The sequence below is a fragment of the Leucoraja erinacea genome, chromosome 15 (assembly GCF_028641065.1).
Source record: "Leucoraja erinacea ecotype New England chromosome 15, Leri_hhj_1, whole genome shotgun sequence".
Lineage (NCBI taxonomy): Eukaryota > Metazoa > Chordata > Chondrichthyes > Rajiformes > Rajidae > Leucoraja > Leucoraja erinaceus.
In genome coordinates, this window is record NC_073391.1 from 21846375 (window position 1) to 21862647 (window position 16273).

General features: G+C 42.0%; 1 protein-coding gene across 1 annotated transcript in view; it reads left to right on the plus strand.

The window, feature by feature from the left end:
* The window catches only part of habp2 (hyaluronan binding protein 2), an 88316-nt gene that overhangs the window by 47682 nt on the left and 24361 nt on the right, over positions 1-16273 (plus strand). The window contains exons 17-20 of the mRNA XM_055647460.1: positions 2132-2233; positions 5106-5213; positions 12398-12514; positions 15822-15941. Coding sequence (XP_055503435.1) covers positions 2132-2233; positions 5106-5213; positions 12398-12514; positions 15822-15941 — 447 coding nt within the window. The remainder of the gene's footprint in view (positions 1-2131; positions 2234-5105; positions 5214-12397; positions 12515-15821; positions 15942-16273) is intronic.

Genomic DNA, 16273 nt, shown 5'->3' on the forward strand with positions numbered 1-16273 from the left:
TTCACCTTGAGTGCGAAGTTATTCTGATTTGGTGAAACTGTACATGCACTACGAGAAACAAATAAATGTATAATTATGTAATACCAGGAAAGAGGAGATTAATCACCAAATCAATTTAAACCTTATCCCTCCCTAGGCTGGGCCTGTCATTTCCCATATACTGAAATCTACTGATATTCTATTATGTTAAAATAAAAGAGAAAGGAATGTAAGTCAATAGTGGTGACTGGGATTATTTAGTTTGAGTTTAGTTTAGTTTGGTGATACAGCGTGGAAACAAGTCCATCGGCCCACCAAGTCCGCGCCGACCAGCGATCCCCATACACTAACATTATAATACACACTACGGACAATTTACAACTTTTACCAAAGCCAATTAACCTACAAACCTATACATCTTTGGAGTGTAGGAGGAAACCGGAGCACCCGGAGAAAACCAGCTGGCCAAATAGTGAATAGGGACAGTTGAAGGATGAGAATGTAAACAAGGAACACAGAGATTGGATGGTATATGGAATGAGCTGCCAGAGGAGGAGCTTGAGGCAACTATCGCCAGTCACAGTGCGAACTTCATCATCAAGTTCGCGGACGACACCACTGTTGTGGGACGTATCACTGATGGGGATGAGTCAGAGTATAGAAGAGAGATCGAGCAACTGTCCATATGGTGCCAGCACAATAACCTGGCCCTCAACACCAGCAAAACCAAAGAACTGATTGTGGACTTTGGAAGGAGTAGGATGGGGACGCACAGTCCCGTTTATATCAATGGTTGAAAGGTTCAAGAGCTTCAAATTCCTGGGGGTGCACATCTCTGAAGATCTTTCCTGGTCCGAGAACACTAATGCAATTATCAAGAAAGCACATCAGCGCCTCTACTTCCTGAAAAGATTACGGAGAGTCGGTTTGTCAAGGAGGACTCTCTCTAACTTCTACAGGTGCATAGTAGAGAGCATGCTGACTGGTTGCATCGTGGCTTGGTTCAGCAACTTGAGCACCCTGGAGAGGAAAAGACTACAAAAAGTAGTAAACACTGCCCAGTCCATCATTGGCTCTGACCTCCCTTCCATCGAGGGGATTTATCGCAGTCGCTGCCTCAAAAAGGCTAGCAGTATCATCAAAGACCCACACCATCCTGGCCACACACTCATCTCCCTGCTACGTTCAGGTAGAAGGTACAGGAACCTGAAGACTGCAACGAGCAGGTTCAGGAATAGCTACTTCCCCACAGTCATCAGGCTATTAAACCTGGCTCAGACAAAACTCTGATTATTAATAACCCATTATCTGTTATTTGCACTTTATCAGTTTATTTATTCATGTGTGTGTATATTTATATAATGGTATATGGACACACTGATCTGTTTTGTAGTAAATGACTACTATGTTCTGTGTGCTGAAGCAAAGCAAGAATTTCATTGTCCTATCATGGACACATGACAATAAACTCACTTGAACTTGAACTATTACAACAACGTTTAAAAGACATTTCGACAGATACATGGATAGGAAAGGTTTAGAGGTATATGGGGAAATGTGCGCAGGTGGAACTAGGGTAGAACTAGGGTAGATAGGACACCTTGGTTAATATGGACAAATTAGGTTGAAGGGCCTTTTTCTTAGAGTAAGACTCCAATTCAACACCACAATGCTGTATTTTGGACCAGGAGTGCAGGTTTGTAATGAAATATAGATAACCTGGAAGTAACTCTTGAGTACTGTCCAAATTGTCATCTACTATTCTCACACTGGTGTACCTGGATATGATTGTGCTTATGAATAGTAAAATATTATTAAATCGTGTGCAAAAAATGAATTTCACTGTACCCAAGTACGTGACAATAAAAATTAAAAATGAGAATACTTTAAAAATCATCTGCAAATATACATTATCAAATCATTAACTAAGTTGCTAAAATTTAGAAGAAAGCCCTAAAATTACCATTCAGTTCAATCTGTCTCAGCAAAGGAGAGACAATACACCAACGTATCACAGCACCAGGTTTAATCCTGACCTCTGCTGCAGTCTAGGTGGAGTTCGTACAATCTCCCTACATATCCTCCACTGCTTAAATGAATGTGGTATCCAATTGTGTACATGTCAACTAAAGCCAATTAACTTCTACTCAAGAAACAGATGACTATGAAAACTCTGAAGATGCCGATGACGTGAATGAACAGGAAGTTCAATATCTGACTTCAAACTGGACGTTCGCGGATTCTGAAGAAGAAGGTTTTTACAGTTTTTGAAAAACCTTTTTTTTTGTGATCATAGAATGTAGCATCTGATTATAATCTGTCGGTTTGGCCGTTGTTAACTTTGCCATATGCAAATGTCACATTTAATGACCTCAGCCTTTGCATAATTTACAAAGTTAAAACATTTCACATGAAGCAGGTACTCACTCCTTTGAGGTTGTTCATTCTTTTCAAAGCTTTACATAACCTATGACTATTGCATAAACAAGGTCTCTTCCACATGTGTGTGCAACCCCAAGGAAATAATGATCTGTTACAGTATATATAATACTGTAAAAAATTGGGTAAAAAATTGGTATGAGTTCTATGGCATCATCGGTTTATTTTTTTGCAACACTACAGTGGCCCCAAAAGGTTCAGTTTTAGTTCTTATTTCTCGTCTCTCTTATGATTATATTGATTTGTGAGATATTGATCATTTTTCCTGGGCAGCATCAGTAAGTGTCTCATGACTTATAAATGTTAGTAGCATGCCTAAAAAATATTGTATGATTGGCAAATTTCTCTGGTTCTATGGAGGCCAACCTTAATGGGGCCACTGGAGACCAACAAATTATTGTGAATTTATTTTAATGTCAATCTGAAAGGAGAATGAAGGTTGCACCTGGCACCTGGCATCTGGCAATGGTGAATTGCCACCCCATCTCGGACGTCCCCTGCTATCCATCTCACTCTTCCTCCTGTCTCCTGAAAGCTATGCCACAGAAGTTACCAGCACATCAGCCACTCCAAGATAATCCCCAGTAAACCAGTAAAATGTACTGAGACCCAAGGTCCACCATTTCTCATTGGTTCTGCCACTCCATCACTTACTACAGTCTGAAATCAATCCCAGAAAAACATCTCCCCAGCGCATCGCTCTTACCAATGACGTTTGAAATCTATCTCCAGAGCCTACTGGTCTCAGATCATTCACAGGGATAAGACAGTACCGCCCTTCAACTTGTTCTGCATGAAGTTTAACTCCAGCACAGTACTGGACAGAGATTTGAAAATGCTCAGTCTCAATCAGACTCCAAAGACTTTCATAATTTGGAGCAATGTAAACTAATGGGGTGCTGTCAATGCTCTCAGGGCATCACAGCTCCGCTGAAGACTGATAACTGTACACCTCATTCCATTTTCAGCAACACATTGCCTGCAGTATAACATACTGTAGCCAATTCCTTCCTACAGTTATTCATCTGAGAGAGACAGCAGTTTACAAGCTCTGTTGCTGAATTGTCCCTACTCAATATGTCCATTTGGGAATGGACCTTTAAGTAAGATGACAGATATATTAGTTTTCTCTTCTATACTAAATAATGTTAATACTATCCCAGCGTGTGTGTTCATTGCAGTCTAAGTCTTTGCCATGTATTTTGAAGCATTATGCATCTGTTATCCTTGGAGTCATTTTGTTATTTATTCGTGGATTGTGGCCTGCATTTATTATCCATCACTAATCAACTATGAACTGAAGCAGGTCAGAGTTAAAGGGCTTGTCCCACTATACGAGTTTACCCAAGAGCTCTCCCGAGTTTAAGTATTTAGAATGTACGTAGCCGATACGTCAGAGCTCGGGACGTCTCTTAGCGACTCGTAACGCTAACGGCAGGTACTCGGGAAACGCGGTAAACACGTTGAAAAGTGTGCACGAGAGCCCCGAGTACCTAAAAGTGGCTATTACCGTAATTCTCCGATTTCGAATCAGGGGAAACTCGGGAGAACTCTTGAATTACCTCGTACAGTGGGACAGGCACATCGATGAGTTAAGGGCCTGTTCCACCAGCATGTGATTGCATGCGTCTAGCGCGACCAAATGTGGTCACTTGAGGCGTACGGCCTCACGGGGCCTGTCCCACTTCGATCGGCGGAGGCGTTTAGATTTGTGCGGGGCTGGTCCCAACATCGCGCGGGGCTCCGAAAATCCGTCACTCTCCGAAAATTCCGCGCGCCAACGGCCTGTCGGCCCGCAGGTGCATTGAAGGCGTACGCAGCGTCTTGATGGCGTATGCAGCGTCTTGACATCGTACGCAGCATCTTGACAGCGTACGCCTAGCGCGTGGCGCTGCGCGATGACGTCACCGCCCGACGTGCCGTTGCATGATGATGTCACCGCCCGCCTCCTGCCCAGCTGATTGGTGAGTATGACGTAAATTATGTCACGCGCGAACTTTGCCCGAACTTTGCACATACTTAGCGCGCGTACTTACCGCAAACTTAGCACGAACTCCGCTTCCGTTTGGTCGCGCCAAACGCATGTGGTCGCATGCAAGTGGGACAGGCCCTTTAGACTAACAAGGACACAGACCAGATGAGCAGTACAAGTCATATCTGTGGCCAGAGATACAGAGTCTCAATCATAAACTCTGTTTCTCTTCCCACAGTTGTTATCCAACCACCTGAGTGCTTCCAGCACATTCTCTGTTTATTTTCAATTTTCAGCATCCGCTGGGCTTTGTTTTTCATTTTTCCAGGACCAGATGATGACAAGTAAACATCATCCATTGAAGAATATTAGTGAACCAGAAGGGCTTTTACAACAATTCAAAAATTAGAACATTACCGTTGATGATAGCCGTCCTTATTTTCAAATTTATTCCAGATTTTTAATTTTATTATTTGAATTTAAATTACCTATCTGTCAGAGTGAGAAAAAACTTTTGTACAAAATGCAGAATGCTAATCCAATAATTAATATATTATGTTTCAGTTTAGTGTATCGTCATGTGTATCGAGGCACAGTGAAAATTTACCTGAAATATTATGTTACCATATCCTATCCTTAATAGACTTGTCAGTGGTGTGTACCAATTATAACGGATGAAAATAATAAAGTAATATTGTTATTTACATTTTTCCAGATCCTTGTTTAACAAATCCTTGTGAAAATGAGGGGACCTGTGAAACAATTGGTACAGAATTCCTGTGCCACTGTCACCCCCTTTATATTGGAAATATGTGTCAAATAGGTAATGGTTTTACAAAGCTCTTATTTTCTTGGTCAATTTTTCTTTTTTTGGTATATTTAACTTGTATTAGTTAATAAACGTATATTTGAGCGGTACAGTGGCGCATCGATAGAGTTGCTGCTTTACAACGACAGAGACCCGGGTTCGATCCTGACTACGGGTGCTGCCTGTAAGGAGTTTACACATTCTCCCTGTAGCCCACGGGGGTTTCTCCAGGAGCTCCTGTCTCCTCCCACATTCCACAGACATGCAGGTCTGTAGGTTAATTGGCTTCTGTAAATTGTCCCTGGTGTGTAGGATGGAACTGGTGCGCGGGTGATTTTTGGTCGGCATGGACTTGGTGAGCCGAAGGGCCTGTTTCCATGCTGTGTCTCTAAACTAAACTAAGTATTATTAAAATAAAGCACCAATGACCACAGCCATTAAATTTGAAACATGTTATTCAAAACAATGAAGGAATCCTTAAAATAAGGAATCAGTTTGCTTGCATCTCCTTTATATTTTAATAGACCCTAACATGCATCGTTCTTTTCTGCATTCTTTCGAGAACATACCCCCATGTCCCATTAGATCCCCTTGGTGAACTTGTGTTTTCCTGGAGTGCATGGTAATATTTGTTTATTTTAGTTTAGAGATACAGATAGAGATACAGCGTGGAGATAGGCCCTTCTACCAGCCATCACCGCACACCAGCACTATCCGACACTCTAGGGACAAATTACAATTATTAAGCTGTACATCTTTGGACTGTGGGAGGAAATTGGAGCACCCGGGAAAAACCCTCATGGTCACGTGGAGAACGTACAGACTCTGAACAGACAGCACCCGTGGTCAACATCGAGCCTGGGTCTCTGGCACTGTAAGGCAGCAACTCTACCGATTTGTCCCACTGTGCCACCCCTAATTAAGGAGGCTCAACACAATGAAAAGCAAATTTAAGAGGCAGTGAATAAAAACATTGCACGTTTTGCCTGCAATTTACACAATGCATAAATGTCAAAGAAAATGTTAATGGATTCCTCCCTCATTATCACAATTGCAAAAGTTACATACATTAGGTACGAAACATATATGATAACATTTTAAAGGAGAGTGTGATACCAGTGACTCGATGGGTGGGAAGTCTCCGAGAATACGTCCTAGGAGGAGAAAGAAAACACCAAGTGTTGGAGTAACTCAGCGGGACAGGTAGCATCCGTGGACAACATGGATAGACAAGGTTTCCCTGGCTCCGACTGATGGGAAAGAAAGCTGGAAGAGTGGTAGGAGTAGAACAAACCAGGGCAAGTGATAGGTGGATACAGGTGACGGGGATTGACTAGCAGATGGGTGGGCAACATTCAGAGATGAAAAGGAGGAAAAAGGGGAGATCAGAAGAGAAAAGCCATAAATTGTTTTTTTTGTAATGGGTGATTGCAGATCCTCTGATGGAAGCAGCACGTCTATAGTTTGGTACCAGAAGAAGGGATGTAGGGGATGAGGATGGGGGAAGAAGGGAAAAGGAGAACGATAGTGGGAGAAATGTGTGCATCTGGGAAGGGCAGAGGGAGAAGACAGTATGGGAATGCAAAGGGGAGTTAAAATGGTTAGCAACTGGGAGATCTAGCAGGGCTTGACAGTTAGTATTCAGTGAAACAGTCACCTATTTTACACTTTGTCTCACCGATATAAAGTCGCCATGTCACGAGCATCAAATGCAGTAGATAAGGTTAGGCTCGGCAAACATTCTCCAAACACTTGCATTCAGTCTACCATGGCCTGCTGGATCTCCCAGTTTCTAACCATTTTACTTCCCCTTCCCGTACCCATATGGACCGTTCTGTCATGGCCATCCTCCATTGCCAGAGTGAGGCTACACACAAACTGGAGCAACAGCACCTCATATTCCACTTGGGTAGCTTAAAATCCAACATTACGAACACTGAATTCTTAAATTCTAGGTACATACTCAGACGCCTCTTATTTCCTCCTCTTCTCTTCCCTGTGCCCCACCTGGATGTGGACCCATTCCTCACTCTATCCCTCTCTCTTTTCCCATTCCATTCATCAGCTTTCGCCTACATCCTTTCCTCTGGCCTCACGCCTCTTCTCTCCTTGTCGCATAACATTTTTCTCCCCTTTTCAGTTTTTGTCCACCCATCTGCTAATCAACATTTCTCAGCCATATACATGCATCATTTACCTTGATTTGTCCCTCCCCCACTGCTCTTCCTGCTTTCTCCTCCTCACTACAATCAGAAGGGTTTCACCCCAAATGTTGTCTAACCATGTTCTCTAGAGATGCTGTCTGCCCCATTGAGTTCCTTGAGCACTTTGCGTTTTCTGATCAAGATCCCTGATGTGTATTTGGAGAAGACAGGGCAGGATGATAAACCTATGATGTGCTGGGATCCATAAATAGAGGCAAGGCATACAAAATACTGTAATTTATGGTAAATATTTATAAAACATATAAACACCCAACTTGTTTAAGAAAGAACTGCAGATGCTGGAGAGGCAGCATCTATGGAGAGTTCCAGGTGTCAACTTCTCTACATTGGCGAGACCAAAAGCAGGCTTGGCGATCGCTTTGCCCAACACCTCCGCTCAGATCGTGCTAACCAACCTGATCTTCCAGTTGCTCAGCACTTCAACTCCCCCTCTCATACCCCCCTCCCTCTCTAACCGCCCTGCGCAGTTGGGGTCTATGTGTGAGTGGATAGGGTGGGGGATGGGGGGAAAAGGAGCAAATTAATAATATTAATATCATATCAAGGGGGGGTTAGTGTGTGTGTGTGATGCCATGGGCTCTCCCCCCCCCCCCCCCCCCCCCCCCCCCCCCCCCCCCAACAGCGCATTGAGGGGACGGGACCCGCTTGGTCTAGTAATTCTTAAATGCAGGGACTTTCTTATTCGCCAGAAGAAATGACAGCATTCAGATATGTTGTATTTTGGACAACGGGAACTTATCAGCAAAACAAATGACACAGTAATGATGTTGAGTGAAGTATGATTGGCCTCAATACCTTTTAGGTAAATCTCATTTGCAGAAAGTAACCACTCGAAGTTGTTGTTAATGGATTCTGTTAGTGGATCGTGAACTTTTACAAAATGCAAGCAGTCCACCTATCTTTCAAGTCATAAGACAACCTGGCCCCTGCTGCACCTGAAACAAAATTTAAACAAATCCTATTGATTTTCTTGTTATGTGACATCAGTGAATGTGACAGCGTTTCTTGACTCTTCCTTTTGCAGTTTGAAATAATGACGTGGTCTGCCGTACTTCAAACTCTGCCTCATGTGACCAAAAACAAATTTGTGAAACAATGTTCAAGGTTATTGTATTTATTTAGTTTTCTAACCCTGGCCTTCAGTAACTCATTCCCAGCTGTTGCGCTTTAAGTGCTGCAGGCAGTCAAATCCACTCTCCCTACTTATCCTGAATCAGCTCTCCCTTTCGCCTTGTACAAATATCAGTGAAATTTTAGAGTGGGTATTAGATGCAGTTTTGTCAGAACCACTCATCCTTCCCAGCACACATAATGTTTCAATCAGTTCACTTGATCTGAGTATATACTTGATTTGAGTATATATGTACACATCAAAAGTTGGAAGATGGAACTGACAAGAGGTGTAATCATTTTTCTCTTTTTTCAACCGATGTCTGCAGTATCTGCGATTCAGTGCAAATCATCACCTTCATTCTCCCCACCACATTATCCCCAAACTACTTGAAGCCTTACCTCAGAAAAAACCCCATCTCTCACAACAACAGTAAATACGTGTTCATTTTCCGTCTGAGTTACCCTTGCAGACGAGGTATATGCAATGTTTATATTCTATATTCTCGATCCTTAATTTCATTCCATTCTGAATTCTCACAGTCATGAAAGAGTTTTATTTTCACTGTGGATTTTATTCTAACCTAATTGGCAAAAAAGGGCAAAATGTCCATTCCACCCACCTAGGCATTTAAATTTGTGCTCTACTAAATTAGATTTAACATTGTTTATCCTGATCCTTTTCATATTTCAACCTGTCAATCACGACAGTATTACACAGTAGATCAATGGCAGAATGTTCTTAAGATGACAATAGGTTATGTACTCCACATTTTTGATTCTCTTTGTAGATAGCATGATCTGTATAACAGAAAATTCTGTTTGAAGGAAAATAACATGCTTGCCTGAATTATATTTTTGGAAATGTTTCTGTAGTTTGAAATAATCAGAAATATTAAGAAATAACCTGAACAATATTTATTTAATCACAAAATACCAAAAGTAACTCAAACCTTCAGATTTGACAGTTGCTAATGAAACCTAATGCAACAGAATATACCTTTAACCTAGAGCAGTGCAGTTGGACCTTGAATGAATTACAGATAAAATCTATTTTGCCTAATTTATATAAAGACACAAGCTCTTAAAGGGAGACTATATGTCGCAGGACGCAATTAAAGAGATACATAAGCTTATCCAAAACACTGACTGTCCCTTTGCCCAATCCAGAGGGATTTCTCAATCTAAAAAGTCAACTGTCCATTTTCCTCCATAGATGCTGCCTGACCTGCGGAGTTCCTCCAGCAAATTGTTTCATGCTCAAGATGGCAGCATTTGCAGTTCATATGCCTCCAAACTTACATGTATACAGTGCGTTTCACATCTCTCAGGACACCTCACTTCACACATAATTGGGAATTGTGGTCACTATTGTAATGTAAGAAATCAGTTGCGTAATGTGCATAACAAGCTTTCAAAAATAGCAACGTGATAATAATCTGATAATCCATTTTATTAATGTTGAATGAGGGAGGAATGTTAATCAAGGGTAATTTAGAACAAAATTAAGAATACTTCATTCCCTGTTTGGAATGTGAATAAAACCTGGATTGGCAATATATAATCCCACAACTATATGTTCAAAGGACAGTGAGGACTCAGATATTGATGTGGAACTGGATTCAAATGTAGGCTAGAAACATTTATGGAAATTGGTCATCTTCACTAAGGAACATCAGCAGCCAACTGAGCTTTTGAAATGTTTAGGTGCTATCCAGTTTTCGTATGCAGTATTAATGCATTATATTCAACTCTGATCATTTGGAAAAAGAATGTAAAATTGCAGTAGAATGATTTCACTGATTAGAGGGTTTACATTTCGTACAGTACCAGCTGAAGAGAGGGGTTAGCTCTGCAACAATTAATACCAAATTAATGAATAGCACACACGCCCAGTTTGAAGTTAAGTTATACTGGGCAGAAATGTATCCTTGCCTGGCGGTGTCAAATACATGTAGGTACATTGTCCTCTGGCAGTAGTCACCTTACACATTCCATTAACTTCAAAGCCAACGATGATCAAAGATGATTTTTCTTCTGCCTCACTAAATTTAATAATCTAGTTAATAAGAAGAAGTCAAGAGAAGAAAGTCAATAATTATTATTTAAGAATATGTAAGGAAATAACGAGTAAAGTTAAAAACCAAAGTAGCAAATAATTTTTTTTTTTTTAATTGAATATCTTTGATTTTTAGTATCAGCCTCTTCCTTTTGTTTATCTTAAAAGTACAAGATGATCTTAGTTTAAACATCAAAGCACACTGGCTTATTGCTTCTTGTTAATTTGATTTAAAAATGGACTCAATGCTCAATGGAGATTGTGGTTCAAAATTTCAACAAAATAAAACTTGTCGTTAGGGCACTAAAGTTGTCGACTTGATTTTATAGCTGCATCCAATGCACATGAGTCCATCAGTCAGGATAGTGTGCAAGGTGCAATGCAATGCTTCTGCACACAGGAAGCATGCAGGGGAGGAAGATACAAGGCAGCACACAATACCAATTGCTGTTAAGTTATCTCTTCTGCTCATCCCATCTTCCCAACAAGCACAGAGAATCCACTGTTTGCATCAGGTACATCCACCCCCCCCCCCCCCCCCCCCCCCCCCCCCCCCCCCCCCCCCCCCCACCCGGCTAACTGCACCTTGAATAGGTGTTTTGTCTATCTATTTAATTCAGTATCACCTTCAGAATCACTAGTGGGTGGCACGGTGATGCAGCGGTAGAGCGACTGCCCTACAGCGCCAGAGATTCGTGTTTGATCCTGAGTATGGGTGCCCTCTGTATGATGGAGTTTTACGTTCTCCCCGTGACCTGCGTGGGTTTTCTCCGAGATCTTCATTTTCCTCCCACACTCCAAGGATGTACGGGTTTGTAGGTTAATTGGCTTGTTATTAATGTACTATTGTCCCTAGTGTTCATAGGGTAGTGTTAATGTGTGGGTATCGCTGGTCGGCACGGACTCGGTGGGCCGAAGGGCCTGTTTCCGCGCTGTATCTCGAAACTAAACTAAACTAACCTAAACTAAACCTATAATAGCCACAAAAAGCTGGAGTAACTCAGTGGGACAGGCAGCATCTCTGGAGAGGAGGAATGGGTGACGTTTCAGGTCGAGACCCTTCTTCAGTCACAACTAAACCTACATTGCTATCATTCTACAGGCTCGGTAAGAATGGCAGACTTATTCACCCGAAGGACATGTTGTTAATGTGCATTTTTGCAGCAAACAATAGTTTCATGGTCGTCCCTGCTGAAACTGGCTTTTAATGCCAGGTTTATTTAAATCTTAAAATCCCCAGTTGTCCCGACAGTTCAATTTAAGACTGACTGTTTATTCTGGGCTTTTGCATTGATAGCAGCTGTTCACATTGAACAGAATGGTTAATAAAAAGATGACATATGATGCAAATACTTTGCTGAGATGATTTAAAGCTTCTAAAATGGTTGTTAATGTGTTGATAACCTTCAGATTATAAGATTCTACATTTATTAGGGTGGAACATGGAACTTTGCAGTGAGGAAACTAATTGGTTATTTCTACACTATTTAAGCACATTCACAATATCCATATTGTGCTAACCTATTTCCCTTTAACGCAACATTAGCTACTCCTCAGAAGTAATAATTTGGTTGTGAAGCAATTGGACCATTGTGAGAATTTACTATATAAATGCAAGTTCTGTCTAATTCATAACACAATGTTACATTGCCTTGAAACTCCAATTAATTCCATGCGTGTGGAAGTGATATTATTTCTTGCAGATTATCCCAAGTGAGAATCACATTCCAATTCACAACAGGGAGAGAGAGGTAAGTGAGCAGGAAGCTGGGCACATTTTAAAATGTTTATTCTTGAAATTACAGTGAACAATCCCTGCAAGACGAAAACTTGCAAACATGGAGAATGCATCCTTAATGCTACGCCGCCATACCACAAGTGCAAATGCGACTATCCATACAAGCCACCTGACTGCAAAAAACGTACAGTAACCAATTCTATTTTTCCCCTAGGATTGGTCCGGCTGTTTTCGTATCCGTATACAGTTCTTTAAAAAAAAAGTAATGAAATCTGCCAGGAGACAACCAATAAATGTTGACAGATATCCACGCATCTCAACAGGAGGTTTGGATCACAAGATCAGCCATTACTTTGAAGCACAGCAAGGCAGAGTGCATTTTAAAAAAAACGCTTCAGAATGCATCAATGGGGCAAGGAGAAGGACTTACAAAGTGGTTAAGGAGAAGGGGATGAAGGATTGATCCTACTGCAAAACTAACTTAGTCAATTAAAAGATTAAGCGCCAAAACAAAACCTGTAAAGGAATCTAACAGTAGATGTAAAACACAATGCAGACTGGTTCTGATAATAATAAAAAAAAGCTAAGGTGCTAGTGTGGAGAAAGTTGAAATCTTTAGAGACAAATTGCTTTTGAATGTGATGGAGGGGGATAACCAGATGATGTAATACGTCTTAACTTGCATGGAATCGTAGATGGGTTTAGACGGAGACTTATATTTCATGAAAGTGGCGGATGGCTCAAGGGCCAGGGGTCAAAGAGTCAAAGGATGCAGACTGGGAAAACGAAGGCAGGGAATGTGAGGGAGTATTGTTTTACACAGAGAGTGGTTATGTTGAGGAACTGTGTTAAGGTGGAAACAGAGTCGATCATGGCTTTCAACTAGGAATCAGATGGCCACACGGGGAAATAATTTGCTGAATTCCTGGGTTTTAAGAAGAAGAAGAAAGATTAAATTAATTTATCTGCAAGCTGTTGACGTGCATTCTACAGGTTGAATGGCTATTGTACCACATATTGAGCCATATACTGTATAGAGGGGGTATGATCTGTAGTGCACAAGCATTGTTCCACTGATGGGAATGTCTAGACCCAGTGGCCACAGCATTAAAATAAAGGGTATATCTTTAGACTGGAGCTGATATGGAATTTATTTAGTCAGACGGTCTGTGAAATTCATTGCCACAGATGGTTGTGGAGGCCATGTCATTGGGTATTTTACAGTTGGGATTGATAGATTTTTGATTAGTAAGGGAGTTAAAGGTTACAGAGACAATGCAGGAGAATGGGATTGAGAGGGACAAATAGTTCAGCCATGATCGAATGGCTGAGGAGGCTCGATGGGTGTACTTTAGCAGATTGTTAATAGTTAATGAGCTATCGTGGTTAACCTAGAACCAGGAAAAAAGGATTTGCAGGTAGATATTTTGTTTCTACACACATAAAACTCCAAAACCCCAAGAGATACAAAGGCCCAAGGCTCACTCCAAGGTGGTTGCTGGGGCTCATATTTAAAATGGATGAGCTGTGGATGTGATCTGGATGAGTTCATGTAGAATACCAGTTGGAGAGGTGAACTTGCTCCTTGGGCAGGTTCTGCAATAGTCAGAGGCAAACCAGAGGAATGACAAGCATGGAGAAAAAGGATGGGTGACTGTCATGGTCTTTTCTCGCCTCCAGCTCTTCACCTCCCCCACCCCTTACTTTCAGTCAGATCCTGACCCGAAACATCACCCATCCTTTTTCTCCAAAGATGCTGCCTGACCCACTGAGTTACTCCAGCATTTTGTGTCTATCTTTACTCCTAGACACAGCTTGTTGGTAAATTGGTAGCCGCACTTATAATTGAAGTCAGACATGAGGCTTAAATGTGTTCCTTTTTCTATGCGTATGTCACATGTGGAAAACTTCTGAAGAAACCAGTTTTGCGGAATGTGCACCTTAATTTGGACAACTGGACAACACTTCCAGTTGTGATATTTCACAAGACATGCTTCAATTCCCCATCATATATTGTGCATGTAAAATGTTATTAGATGGGCTGCTCATATAATTACAACACAGAAACGGGATAGAAATATTGAATTTCTGACCTTTATTATCAATGAAATAATGAAGGAAATAAGCTCTGCGGGAATTAAAATGCCCTTAGGCTTTTAAACATGAAAAAAGCATCCTCTGTAGGTTGTATTTTAAAAAGATCAGTGCTGACACTCCTCAGTAAAGATGAGGGCTGGTTGACGTGTTCACCTCATTGCTGCAGTTGTTTGTGGGGGCTTGGAGACATGATTCCCACTGGGATATCCTAACATCATCTCTTCCCACCCTCCTATTCTGCCATCCCACCACCCTCACCCACTCACTCAACCTTTCCAGCTCATCTCCAAGGCAACCCGATCTCCATGTTTAGAAAGTAGTTGCCACCTGCGAAGTGATTTCTTAAAGTGAAGATTTCCCCATTACGTGATTTGTTTGCAATTTCTGATTTGTCTTTAGCACTATTTGCAGCAATGCTTAAGATCAAAAATGCTTCAGGTTTCATTTCTAGGCAGAGAAACTAAAGGTGGAACATGGTCTTGAAGAGTTTAAAAGGGGCGGCACAGTGGCACAGCGGCAGAGCACCAGAGACCCGGGTTCGATCCTGACTATGGCTGGTGTCTGTATGGGCTTTTCATGTTCTCCCTGCGACCACATGGGTTTTCTAATGGTGCCCCAGATTCCTCCTGCATTAGAAGGATGGGCAGGTTGGTCGGTTAATTGGCTTCTGTAAATTGCCCCTAGTGTGCAGTATGCAAAAGTGTGATAACATACTTTTGTGATCCATGGTAGACAAAAATGCTGGAGAAACTCAGCGAGCGAGGCAGCATCTATGGAGAGAAGGAATAGGCAACGTTTTGGGGCAAGACCCTTCTTCAGACTGATGTCCGGGGAGGGGGAAAAAAGAAAGGAAGAGGCGGAGACAATAGGCTTGTGGGATAGCTGGGAGGGGAAGGGGGAGGGGAGGGGGAGGGGGAGGGGGGGGGGGGGGGGAGGGGGGAGGGAAGGAGAAAGCAAGGACTATCTGAAATTGGAGGTCAATGTTCCTATCGCTGTGATGTAAACTACCCAAGCAAAATATGAGGTGCTGTTCCTCACTGGGCCTCACTCTGGCAATGGAGGAGGCCCAGGACAGAAAGGTCAGATTTGGAATGGGAGGGGGAGTTGAAGTGCTGAGCCACCAGGCGTTCAGGTTGGTTATTGTGAACTGATGGGCCTGAAGGGCCTGTTTCCATGCTGTATCTCAAAACAAAGCGAAAATATTCAGGAGTAATCAGGATTTTACTGTGTATGTTTTCCTCTGATTGGTGGAGGCACGGGAGGTGGGATGGGGGTTGGTTTGCATTTGGTCCATTTTACCTTCGTGTCAAAGAACAATAGCTTTTCATGCAAGTCAAAAAACGCATGGAGAATTGATACCACTTTATCAAAATGTGACAGCAATCTGCTCTTAGGAGTTTACACCTGTTCAAGAAACCCTTGCAAAAATGGAGGAGTCTGCAGAAAGGGAAAATTAAGGAGTTCTTTCATCTGCACCTGTCCAAAGAAATTCACAGGAAAATTTTGTGAAGTTGGTAAGAATTTTTTTTCCCCATTTATATTCAATCGACTTTCTTTTCCATAGGAAAGAACTGCAGATGCTGGTTTGAATCAAAGGTAGACACAAAATGCTGGACTAACTCAGCGGGACAGGCAACATCTCTGGAGAAAAGGAATAGGTGACGTTTCGGGTCAAGACCCTTCTTCAGACTGATATCAGGGGAGTGGGCAGGCCAGGAGTAGAATGTGTCTATCAAGGATGTAATGCTGAGGCTCTATAAGGCACTGGTCAGACTGCATTTGGACTACTGTGAGCAATTTTCGGCCCCATATCTGAGGAAGAATGTGCTGGCAGTGGAGAGAGTCT